The 12,907-nt window shown below is 46.3% G+C and overlaps 1 protein-coding gene and 1 non-coding gene across 2 annotated transcripts in view; both read left to right on the forward strand.

The window, feature by feature from the left end:
- Positions 1-319: 319 nt before the first annotated feature.
- SOWAHA (sosondowah ankyrin repeat domain family member A) lies at positions 320-3,799 on the forward strand. Its single transcript, XM_007063630.4, has one exon. The coding sequence runs from the start codon at positions 382-384 to the stop codon at positions 2,185-2,187; it is 1,806 nt and encodes a 601-aa protein (XP_007063692.3). The 5' UTR covers positions 320-381; the 3' UTR covers positions 2,188-3,799.
- Positions 3,800-12,526: 8,727 nt separating this feature from the next.
- LOC102933963 overlaps positions 12,527-12,907 on the forward strand; it is a 68,850-nt gene continuing 68,469 nt past the window's right edge. The window contains exon 1 of the transcript XR_005226541.2: positions 12,527-12,696. This is a non-coding gene — a transcript (uncharacterized LOC102933963). The remainder of the gene's footprint in view (positions 12,697-12,907) is intronic.

The raw sequence follows: 12,907 nt of genomic DNA on the forward strand, positions 1-12,907 counted from the left end.
AACTGGCCCCAACTGTGGGTTTTTAGGTGAGTCACTCAGGGCTTGATCCTGGAGGAGTCAATGGGAGCTGCCAGTGTTCAGAACCTACTCTGTGCCTCGATTTCCCTACCTAGGAGATAGTGACAATATTTTTCGGACACTACAGGGGGTGGGACGGGAGTCACCAGGCTGAATTCGCTGCTGTCTGTCAAGCTGTTGATCCTCGGCACAGGCTGCTGATTGGCCGCAGTTAGGCGGTGCCCAGAGACGACGGTGATGGGCGCATTTAACCATACGCGGAGCAGATCCGGGGGTAGGGGCTCCCAGCGGAGTCTCCGCTCAGGATGCGGGCTTGCACAAGCCCCGCAGGGTGCCACCCACACGGTGCGACGCGCTCTGCTCATGCTGCGGCCAAACCCTTCCGCTGCCAAGCGCAGCCCTGGGGGCTGGGGACCGCGCCAAGCCCTGCGGCTGGTGGCCTCTCCTGCGCGGCTTGAACAGCGGGCAGCACCCGCCCTCCCGCCGGCCGGAGCCAGCGCGCCCCGGGGCAGGCACAGGGGGCGCCGCGGGCCCTGCCTGGGAAGCCGCAGGGGTCACACTCAGGTGCGTCTCGCCTACAAATCCCAGACACCTCCGCTCGCGGTCCCTTCGCCACCCCACGGCGGGGCTCGGCTCCCGCCCCAGCGGGGAGCGGCTGCCCAGCCGAGCGGCGCTCCCAGCCAGGTGCGGGGCATGGCCGAGCCGGAGCCGGAGCCGGAGCCGAGCCGGGCGGCCCTGCTGGGCTTCCTGCGGGAGCATGGCGGGCAGGTGCGGAGCGCGGAGCTGCGGGGCCGCTTCAAGCCGCTGCTGGAGGCCGGCGAGCCCGGGGAGCGAGCCGCCCGCCGCGAGCGCTTCAAGGCGCTGGTGAACAGCGTGGCCGTGGTGAAGGAGCTGGACGGGGCCAAGTTCGTGGTGCTGCGGAAGAAGCTCCGAGCCCAGGCTGGGGGGGAGCCGGGGGAGGGAGCGCAGCCCCCCGAGGAGCCTCCGGAGGGCGCAGGGCAGAGCGGGGCAGGCGGGCAGGGGCCGCCTCCGCCCCGCGCCCCCGAGCCGCCCCCTGCCCCGCTGGCAGCCGCGGAGAGCCCGTCCCTGAAGCCTGTGGCCGAGCTGAGGGGGCTGTTCCAGAGCCAGGACGGGGAGACGCCTGGGGTCCCCCCGGGGATGGCCGGGGCCCCCAGGAGAGGGGCCCCCCAGAAGCCCTGCATGTTGCCAGTGCGCTGCCCGCAGCCGGCCGGAGGGGCTGAGGAGCTGCCAAGGCAGCAGGAGCAGCCTGGGGACAGAGCCAGGCTGCAGGTGGGGACCCTGCTGGACCTCCCTGAGCCGGCCTCTCCCAGATCCCCGCACATGAAAAGGAGGCAGGTGGATGAGGCGGGTGCCAGGTCGCCCCACCTGCGAAGGGTGTCAAAGACTCAGAAGGTGAGCGAAGAAACCGGGTGCATTGCTGCCGTTCCCCTGGAGTCTCTGGAGCACGAATGGCTGGTGAAAGCCACCGCCGGCCAGTGGTCCCAGCGGCTTCATGGCCTCTTGCTGAGCGATGCCAATCTGGCAGGGAAAAGGGACTTCATGTCTGGGTTTACAGCTCTGCACTGGGCAGCTAAGAGTGGGAACTGTGACATGGTGGGGAAGGTCATTGAGGTGGCCAAGAAAGGTGGCACTGAAATTGATGTGAATGCCAAGTCCTATGGAGGTTACACGCCTCTCCACATCGCTGCCATACATGGCCAAGAAGAAGTCATTACCACATTGGTCAAGACATACCATGTCAAGGTTCATCTGAGAGACTACAGTGGGAAAAAGCCACACCACTACTTAAAGGAAGGGTCCTCTTATGCAGTCAGGCATCTGCTGGGTGATCCTGACCTTCACAACAGTGTTGGACATGCCTTTCCAATCAAGAAAAATCCAAAAATTGGTGCCTCCATCTTGAGCTCCACCAGCACCTTCCTTGGAGTCTTATCTGAGGACATGCCCTTCTATGATCTAAGCAGGGGTCTGAAGAAGACTTCTTCCTTAAATAAGCTCCTTAATGCATCTGCAGGCTCAAGGAAGAAGCCTAAGACTCGGGGGACTTTCCCGTCTTATTCTTCTCTTGTCGAAGCCGTGGAGGAAGAGCAGGAGGAGGAGGCCACAGTGAAACACAGACCAGTTTCTGAGCTGTTCTTCAGTCACTAGTCTCTGTCTTCTTGAAATCAAGTAATGCAAATAATGTATAGAAGTTTTCTTGGGCCCAGATCCTCATAGATATTTAGGCTCCTAACTCCCATAGAAATGAATGAGAGTTAGGTGCCTAAAGAGCTTTGAGGATCTAGGCCCTGGTCTTCTTTCACAGAAGCAGTCTGTGTCTTCTACCCCCCCCCCCCCCCAAAGGTGTTTTACAGTCCACTGTGTAGGGTCTGAATTCAAAGCTCATTAAAGTCAATGGCAGTCTTTCCATTGATTTCAACAAAGATTGATCAGGCCCATAGAAAACAAGATTCTCTTAAAAATGCCGTACCTACCTATGTACTGATGTGTTAATTTAATCCACAAAGACTCCCTAACTCTATGCCTAATGTCTGAAATAGTGTAAAAAAAAAAAAAAAAGCAGCGTGGACAGGTTACAAGGCTTAACATACAATCTTCTTAATGTACAAATTCCTCCAGTGAGTTTCAGAGTAACAGCCATGTTAGTCTGTATTTGCAAAAAGAAAAGGAGGACTTGTGGCACCTTAGAGACTAACCAATTTATTTGAGCATAAGCTTTCGTGAGCTACAGCTCACTTCATCAGATGCACCAGTGAGTTTGTAATTCTTTGAGGTGGAAAGTAGGACTAGGGTAAGGGATTGTTGCACATTTTATTTACACCTTGATTTTAAGATAGATCAAACCTACTTTAAAATGGCTTTTTATCCTACAGGTTTAAATAACAAGGTACATAATAAGGAAGATGGATAATTCTGTATGACATTTCCAATTAATTTGGTAACAAATAGATAATGACAAGGAAAATCTGTTTGTTTTTTAAAAGACTATTTAGCGCTCTAACTTTTTAAAAACAAACTTCTCTGCTAGAAATGCTAACTAGCAACTATTCTAATTGTTGTCTAATGTATTTTACTATGTGTAGAATACAAAACCATTTATGCAATGAGAAAAAGCAACCCTAGCCAATTGAAACACTAACCTGTCTACCTCAATTTAAATGCTAGATTACCATTGTTGGCTTTAGTATTTTTTTAGAACTTTCTGACCACAAAACAAAAGTTACCCACTAGCTATTTTGATAGTACTGTGAACTTTTAAGTGTGATGGTAATTTAACAAATGAACGTTTAAAAGAATCTAACAGACTTTTAAAATGTATGATAGTGGGACATTCAGGTGAAAAACTAACTACAGGGAAATTTTCCTCAGACTATAGATTTTTATATATGGATAGCCAACTGGAAATACAAGTTTAGGTGACTAGTTTTGTGTTGCTTGTCCTATAAATGTTAAGTGTTGTGTTTGACCCAATTACAATAAAGAGTTATGAAACCAAGGTTTAATGATGTTAGGTATTTCATAACAAAATGCCTGCATGACCTCTACTAAAACAATGTATATCTGAACAGTGTGGATCAATGACCTAAACCATTTTTTTTCCCTTGTGCCTCTTCCTTCTGTCTGGATGTTCACATAGTTCAACGTATAATTCCAAAGAGCATGTGAATTTTGTGTTTAGTGCCATGTGATATTTCCAATGAGTGTAATAAAGTTGGTTAAAGTAAAACTAACCTAAATAAAATTTCTTAATGTGTCTGGTTCTGTGTATACAATCATGCATTTTGACTTAGTTTCAAAGTTTATGGTGAACCTAAAGGGACCAGTTAGTCCCCTCTGTTAAGTCCCTTTGATGATTTGTATTTATGTAGTACTTTTTCCTCAGCAGATCTCAAGGCTCTTTGCTACAGTAGGTAGATATTATCCTATATTCTAAATGGAGGGGCAGATATTCAGGTGTAAATGGGCTTAGGTCCATTTACTTTGAAGTGATGTGGAGTCATACCAGCTGCGGAGCTGGCCGAGTGTAACCAGCACAGTGAGGTCAGCTGACTTGCCTAAGGTCAGAGAGAGTTAAGGGGCAGAGTTAGGAACAGAATCCAGATCTGACTCCTGTGACCAGTCCACTGGACCACAATAATTTTCTCTTTAAAAGTGGAAGCTATTTAAAAACCAGCATACAGTTCAACCATAGGAGGACAAAGCTGATAGTATAATTATGTTTGCTCTGCTTGTTAAATCCCCATTAGGTGGTCAAGTTTCTGCAGTGCCACACCACTTGCACGCTCTGAAATTCTTTGCAAGTCAGTAACTTTTTGGAATGTTTTGATTTCAGCCTTGAATTAAACCCAAGACTTCCTCTTTCTGTCTGCATAACAACAGGCTTTGTTGAAACATTCCACAAGCTATACTGCACTATTAGAGCCGACTGGAAAAGGCATCTTACTCTCCTCCCCACCTTCTTTTGTTCCCCTCATTAAAAATACTACATGGAGTGTGCCACATTCATGCCAAGTGGAACTCTTGATTCCAGGGACAGCTTTGGCCCGGTTTATCTCAGAAGATAATGGATTGTTTTGCATGGGCCCTGCTCATATATTGAGCTAATCAAGCGGGTAAGCAAATGTTAATGACCAAGTGCCTCATGATTTCTATGTTTGGCATTGGTAGAGTAAAAAAAAAAAAAAAAAAAAATAGCCAATTGGTTCTGTAGCTGATGGTGTCAACATGATCAATATGATAGATACAGTGCAAATGCAAATCAAACCCTCATTGCTCCAGAAGAAAAACCCATGCAATGAATACAGCATAACCCTATATGAATTTCTTAAGATTTCCTTATAGACCACCTGACAGTAAACACCTCGCTCTATTCCTTCAGCCCAAATGGGCACACTGCAAAGCCTGAGATATTGCAGCCATGTTGCAAAGGAAAGGCACGTTAGCTAGTAAAAATATGCAGTAGCTACATGCATGAAAACTATCACTTGAGTGACTCAGCCCTTTATCATTCTGAGGCTAAGTGATAAAATATGGGTATGCTCAATCCATGTTCATATTTTATATTGGAATCTTTTATACTGTTTTTGAGAAAGTGTCCTTTCCTGTTCTCCTGCAGATAAAAAGCATACTTGCAGTAAGAGTTTCTTAGAACAACAAACTGTGGCTATATCTTCAATGAAAAAAAGGGAAAAGGGTGTATGTGTTTTTTACATCAACATAGCTGTCTTGATGTAAAATCCAAGTGGAGACAAAGCACCCCACATGGAGGCTATAGAGTTGTCCTTGACTATCTACATCTAGGTAAAAGCTACCTGTGCCTTGTGTAGGATTTTACATTGAATTAGCTAGTTCAGTGTAAAAAACATGCTTTATTTTTGCAGTGAAGACAAAGCCTCTGTGTCATTATTATAATTCATTTGGACCATGCTCAAGGGTGTGTTAAGCACCTTGCAAAACAAACAGGGAAGAGTTTGCAATCTATAAAATACATGGGTGCGGGTAGGCCAGAATTCCATCAACAAGTTTATATGGTGATTCAGTTAGTTCATGCCTACCTTCTTAGTAAACAAATTTTTTAAACCCTAGATATTAATTACCCAGGCACTAGTTAGTGTTCCCAATACCATGTGACTTCCACAAGTACAAACAGTATTCCAAGGTATTAAGAATGAACCCATTGTAATTCTATGGAAATGAATTCTAGTGAACTATAACTTGAATTCAAACCAATGGCTCTATTGTTCTGCATTTCTTGTTCATGTGCTACAGTTGTGATTGTAAAGGAGACACAGTATTTAATTCCCAACAAATCAGAAAGGCACATTTCTTGGCAATGATCAAGGTTATATCAGTTTTATTCTTCTATTTGGGGACAAAATCTTGCCCTTTGAAGTTACAAGCAGATGGATTTTATAGCTCTCCATTATTTCAAATTACTCTGGGGTCAAATCTAACAAGCCCTATTTAGGCAAAATCCTCACTGAACTCAATAGGAATTTCACCTGAATGAATGACTGCAAGATTTGGTCCTTGATGCTTTAATAAATACATCATAATACAGCACATACTACACAATAAGGGAAGGCGGGTAGCTGGCTATCCCCTAGTATCTGATGGTACAATTAATTACATATTGATATCCTCACTGTAAATATAAATCAGAATCTAGCATAACATTTTATAAACATGTAGTCACATTGAGCTGATTTACTACAAAATTCATAGTGTGACACCCACATCAGGTGAGTTAAAACTAGATTATGTTTTAGTTGAATTATACTCAAGGTCAGAAAGAAGTAACATTTGGCCTATGCTGCTTAGTTTGTTTTCCCCCCTCAACATAGATATTTCAGCCTTTTCCAAAGAATGCCAGTAACTCAGAAAGTCAGTGCTCAGATAGGACACTGAGAGGTGCTGTTATGAAAAAATAAAACAAACAAACCCAGAAGATAGATAGCTCCACCCAATAGTAACAACCCAGAGTGAGTGCAGAAAGGCTAGACTTTGGCCTCCAAGACAAAGCTGTGTGATAACAACACAATGACATACTCCCAGTGTCAGGTCCCTAATGACCTATTGGGGGATGCTAAACATCCCTCTCAAAATCAGTCTGGTTCTGTGTAACTCTTGAGAGCTTGCCTTGGAAAAGAACCTCTTAAGGAAGATTTTAGCTTCAGGCTAATGACTGTACTAGAAGCAAGGAATTCTTGTCAACAGAGTATCAGTTCTGGTGTCATCTTCCTTGGTGGCATTTCACAACGCATTTAGACATTTTTTAAAATGTCTCCCTTTGGGGTGTCTCCTTTAAAAAAAAACATGCTGACCTTGAAACACACAGGGCCAGATGCAGAAAGTTGCTGGATCCCCCACATCTCTAGCTGGATTCAGTGGGAACTGCAGGTGGGAACCCGGAAAGAGTGGACCCTTTTGAAAATGTTGACCTTAACCTGTCTGCCTTTGTTTCCCCATCGGTCAAATGGGATAATCCCTGACTTGCAAAGGCATTGAGGGAGGAGCGGGTACTTTTTAGTCAAGTGCTAATCACTGTGATTGAACTGTTTCTTTACCAAGTGTGTTTCGATACGGTGGGGTACAAACATAACATGAGTAAGAGCCTCCTCCTTGTCCTGTCTATTACTTGCCCCTCTCCTTTCTTCTCCTCCTCTCCTTCCTGCTCTGCATACTGCCACTCTGGGACCTACATTCCCTTGCCTCCTGATTTACATATGAATCAAAGTAAAACCGCATCATGACAGTTATTGATGTTTCCAGTGATTTGTGTTAATGAAGAAATGTCCAAATTAAGATTGCACTAACATGCCTTTGGCACAGATGCAGTTTAGGCACAAAGAGCCTGTTGTTTGTTTAAGGGGGGGAGACAGAGCACGTCTTCTGTACCATACTGAGGAACGTTCATTTGCTATTAGTTCATTAATGATAAAAAAAGGGGGGTAAAACCCGAGTGCACCTTGTGTTGGGGGCTGCTGCGGGGACAGCATGTTAGTTAATGTTTGTACATCACTTGGAAAATGCCATTATATAATGGCTGGGTATTATTATTCAGCCGCAGCAGGGGGAGCTAGAGTCACATCTTCCTCAAAATGATACCCCTTACCCTTTAAAGGGCAGCAGTGCCTGGCTGCGAAGGGACACCAGTCCTTGGCGGGGTGACTGCAGTGTGGGTTTTGAGTGTGGCATGAAATCTGAGGGAGGGAGCAAATCACTGGTGGGGGTGGGGGGGGTCCTGACAAATAAGCCAAGCCTTCCATGACATCCCAGGGGACTCCTGTCCCTTTCTCTCTCTCCCTCTGTATGACCTTCCTGTCCTGGGCATGGATGTGGGGGCATTAAGGTTCAAGTGGGCCCAGACCCACCACACATTTCTGGAAGGGTCCACCCCCACGCCCATCCTGCCTGGCTTCCTCTACTTCCCCCTTCACACAACTATTCCTCTCAGCCTAATCTTCCATAACCGCTCCCCAAACAGCAGAGGAGAGTAAAAAAACAAGAAGACTGAGCAAGATTTCCACCACTGCTGCTCTAAACAACCTCCCTTGTTGCTTCAGTCAGTTACAGGCCAGCTATCAAGCAGCAGCGAAAGTATTTACAACGGTGACATTTTAAATGGTCACCACTAGTCTTCAGCTTCTCCAGCCCCTTGAGACGAACGGGGACAGCCCACAACTTTTAGTTCTCTTGTTTCTCTCAGTCTGCAGACTCAGGCAGACTTCAGTGCATTGATTTACACAGGCTGGAAACTTATGAAAGCCTGGATACTGGAACACAAGATGGCAACTTCTGGGGGGAAAGCGCTGGTTTGCTCAGCTACCACAAACCAGCCCACTGATCAGTACCTGCCTGTACCCTGAATGCAGTAGGGATAAGCCTGGGGATGGGCAGTCCCAAAGATCAGTCCATACCTCTCAGTTTATTCCTGTAGTGGAGCTACTCTCTGGTGGTGTGCAGTGTTCAGAGAGGTGACGTTAGCTGGGCAGAACACAGCGGTTTACATTCCAGGGATGTGGGACTGATTCTCCACTCCCTAGTGCTCCTGTAGTTACCTAAGTCTGTGCACAGTGAGTTTCAAATGCTACCAACTCAGGGGCTCAGGATGCAACCACAGGGGAGAGGAGCCTTTATGCTTCCTTAGTGCCCTCCAGATTCTGGGCTACTCTGGGGACTGAAATGGCCCTGGGGCTGCACTCTGGGCTGCCAAGTAACACCCAGGTCACTACAGGCCCTCCTTCTGCCAGTCCCACTCCTGGCACTTCCCCTATGTTGGGGTTTATGGGGGGGGGACAGCACAGTACAGTGGTCCTACACTGTGTGTGTGATGGGAGAAATTCTCCTTTGCCAGTTGCAGCTTCTACCCACTGCCAGAGCAGCATGCAGGGGATAGAATCTGTCCCCAGTGTTTTGTTCCCACCGTGCTCTCATATGGCAGAGCTGTAAATGATGACACAGGACCCTAGGCAGGGGAGAATCAGGTCCATAATCTTTAAACCAAAAGAAGCTAGAAAATTTGAGTGAAATCTTAGCTGCTGTAGGAAGAAACAAAACAGCAGAGACCCTGCACTAGCAGCGGGGCACAGGAGGAGTTTATCTGTGAAAGAATTCTCACCGCCTCTCTGCTCAGACAATCCTGAAAGCTGTAAGATTCCCACCTACGGTTTATAAGAGACAGAACTAAAGGCTTAATATTCAAAATGGATCCACATAAGGTTTTCCTAGACAGACACGTTTTATATAACAGCATATTGTATTTCTAGACCTGTGCTTGAGGGAGAGGGTATGGGTATTGCTTTTAAAAATATAATCAAACAAAAAAGGTTTTAATGGCAATAAAGCACAGATGAAATTAAACTTCAACCAGCAATTGATCAGCTTTGGCCCTTAGGTAGTTTAGGTGTGTTTCATGTTACTAGTTTAGCTTCCTGGGCCTAGTTTTGTTTGTACAAGTCTGAGATGTTTTTCCCCTAAGGAGCTACTTGTTTTGACAACAATAACACAGGGCCTATATGCTAGCATAGGCTCTTAGGCTCAGGGGACCACTGGCATCAAGGTTCCGAGCAGGGAGGGAACTGGTGCTGAAGCTACTGTACCCACAAGATTCCCACATCACAACAAAGCGCATTGCCTAGTATCACATCAGGAAACTAACAGGGAAGAAGCATAAGCCAGTAGATTCCAACTTTAGCCCAGCACTAGTCTGTACTCTGTCCTCCACGCTCTCACCCATCCCAACATACAGACCCACCTTCTCCCCAACACTTTCTGCTGTATAGAAAACAGTGACCCTTTCCTATGGTCCACTGCAACCATCATGCAATGTGTCAGAAACCCCAGCCCACCCCTACCTAACCTCAACATAACAGGCAGGGTCTTCTCCTACCATAGACACCCCGCCAAATACACTCCTCATTCATACCAGAGACCTCTCCTTCCTCCCATTCACTCATTTTCTACAAGTGACGGTATCCATATGGAGACTAGAGGAGAAAATATAAGCCACAGGTGTAAGTCACAAGAGCATTTCCCTGTGGGCAAATGACTTTAGGGGCTAATGCTATCTAGCTTTGATACTTAGATGACCCCCATTACTAGAGTATTTGAGCACCTCTCAATGGTTAATGTATTTAGCCTCATGTACCCCTGTGAGGTGGAGAAGTGCTATTATCCCTATTATACAGCTGGGGAACTGGAGCCCAGAGAAGTTAGTGACTTGCCAGTGGACATGTAGAAAGTCTGTGGCAAAGCAGGGAATTGAAGCCCTGTCTCTTGAATCTCAGCCTAGCAGCCCCCAACTATTGGACTATCCTTCCACTCTAATTCTGAAAGGTGTTGAGCATTTCCTGGGATTTACCTTCCATTGACCTGAGGGCACACAGGTCTGAGCCACAGAAAACTGACCATATGAGAAAGTAACGGTCTTCTGCTCACAGGATGATGACTTGTTAGTTAACACCCTCTGTCTGCCTTTGTAGGCAGCTCTGAACTCCTCTCGCAATAATCTTCCTTTCTGGATTTTGCTCTTTTTATGAGAAGATTTACTTGTTGCATAGAAAAGCTAACCAGCAGCTTCAGTAGGGTCTTTAGAAGCGACTTTACCCCACTGGAATTCATTTAAAGAGGTTTTTCATCTTACTCTCCTCATCCTGTTTAATTTGGCGCCCGCAGTATCCTTCCTTCTGCTAGCTGGCTTCAGAGACAGCCATATCTAAGAGCTAGCACTGTCTGTGCTTTATCAAGCTTTACAGATTTAAAGGGCCTGCATCACTAATAATGCCGTTATGGGCACATGTAAGTGAAGTTACTTCATGTCCAAGAGGAAGGCTTTAGCGATACTAATTTGTGTTGTGAGTCTTAGTAGATTCCACAAGCCAGACCAGGTCAGATCTGGAATGGGAGCCCTTTGAAGGTGTCAGCCTCTCCCCAGTCAGGATTTTGAGGCATATTGGCAAGAGTAGGGGGGAGTTTGCACTGCCATAGTCCACACTGTACTTTTTCTGCCGTCAGAGGACTTGAATCCCCAGGGGTGTTAGCTTGATCCCTTTCAGTTCACTAAGTTCAGCTTTGTAATTATTACTGTGATGAACAAAATGGACTGATTTTAGATTAGAACATTAAGGTGCCCTTGAACCAGACAAATTAGATACCCTCTGTTCATATCAGCATTATGTTAGTAAATCCTTTTCCTGTGAGCAGACAAGAGCTCTGTGTGTGAGCAGGAAAATGTGTACATGTCGTATTAAGGGAATGCTGCATGTCAGCTGCTTTCCCTGCCTGGGACAGCTACCCAAAACATGACTGTCTGGAAGGCTCAGCATTCCCTCCCCGCTCCTTTTGTCCCACACCCCTCTTATATTAAAAAAGAAAAGTCTCTGGATTGTCTAAGAACATAGCTGAGGTTGGATCCAATCCAGGAATTTAGTGTGAAGAATCCATTCAGCTTTGCTGTGGTAAATCATGTATTTCTGTATTTAAACCATGCCGGCTTTCTCGTTCTTGAGAATAAACAGTCGACAAAAGAGAATCAAAATGTTATGTGACTTGAGCTCAAGGCTGAGCTTGACTGTGGACTCACGAGAGATACAGGGCCAAGCCCTGAACTTCAGATCCCAGCTCAACCTCCCCAGGAGTTTGGATCAGTGCTTTGATCAGGCTCAGGCCCATAGTGAGGATTGCCTCTTAGGGCCCAACCCTGAGAGGAGCTGAGTGGTCTCAATTTGCATTGACTGCAGTGGAAGATGATAGTGCTCAGCATTCTGCAGGAGGTTCTCAGCATTTCAGAGGATTGGGCCCTTGCTTTGTAGCCAGAGCGCACTTGTAATCTGTCTGCGTGGCTTGTGTTTGCATTTTGCTCAAGCTGCCTTATGCATCAGGGTGCCACTTCTGAGCATAGTAACAAGTGATCTAATCTCCTCATGGCTTTTCAGTCCTGGAGTAGCTGGAATACCATGAGGAGACCAGTTTGCATGATATTTTGTCCCATAAATAGTACCCCAAAGAGGGTGCAGGGAGACCCTTTAGAGAAAACACTCACAATTGTTGTAGAGTTACCAAGACATTCGGGTTCCTGTGGAGCTCAAATGAACAATCCTGGAATGTAATGTGCTTGGGGGGCGGGATATGGGATGCTATCATTCTGTCTCTAAATGACAGAGCTATTGCCCTATTTCTTCTTAGTGAAGCAGGTGGTCTCAGCATAGCCACTCCCTCAATATTTACCAGTACAATGGTGATGCAGAAACAGAGCAATATGTGCAAGCTTCCAAGATTATTGCTACATGATGTTTTGTTATGGGTTCCTCACCCCACCCACATGCTTTGCCTTGGGTAGTTTCTTCCAGTCCCTGCAAGCCCTGGTGTGTGTATCATTAGCCGCCATATACCAGATTCGTGCTTAGATAACCTAATGATGGGGGGGGGCGTGCATTATAAATACATAGAATAGCAAGGACTCATTTGCCTCCTTGTCAAGGACATTGACTCAAAGCATTTGATCACCACTTAACCCCACCACCAGCCCCATCCTTTATATCTCGAGCAAATGAGACTCACCTCCAGAGTAGGAAGGAGCAGCAGTCTTGGCCACAGAAATGGAAGCTGGTGCCATTTTCCACTTCACAGCAGGAGTTGCCATGGGACAGGGAAAGGGTAAGTGATGAACTAGAAGTTGTTCTTGAAGTGGCATCTTCCGTGAGGTAGCTTGGGATAGGGAAAAGTCATGACCAGAAAGCTTGTTAGAAAACCCCCTCACGTTAATATTTGTGAAAGAGGAGCCTTGTTATTCTCTAAACCAAGCCTGTACATTCACACAGTATTTTAGTACATGGCTTCAGCCACAAGGGGGCTCAGCTTCTGGGGG

This window comes from Chelonia mydas, chromosome 8 (genome assembly GCF_015237465.2).
Source record: "Chelonia mydas isolate rCheMyd1 chromosome 8, rCheMyd1.pri.v2, whole genome shotgun sequence".
Classification (NCBI taxonomy): Eukaryota; Metazoa; Chordata; order Testudines; family Cheloniidae; genus Chelonia; species Chelonia mydas.

Coding starts and splice junctions, on each gene's coding strand:
- SOWAHA (XM_007063630.4), top strand. CDS start 382: ATGCTGCGGCCAAACCCTTCCGCTGCCAAGCGCAGCCCTGGGGGCTGG.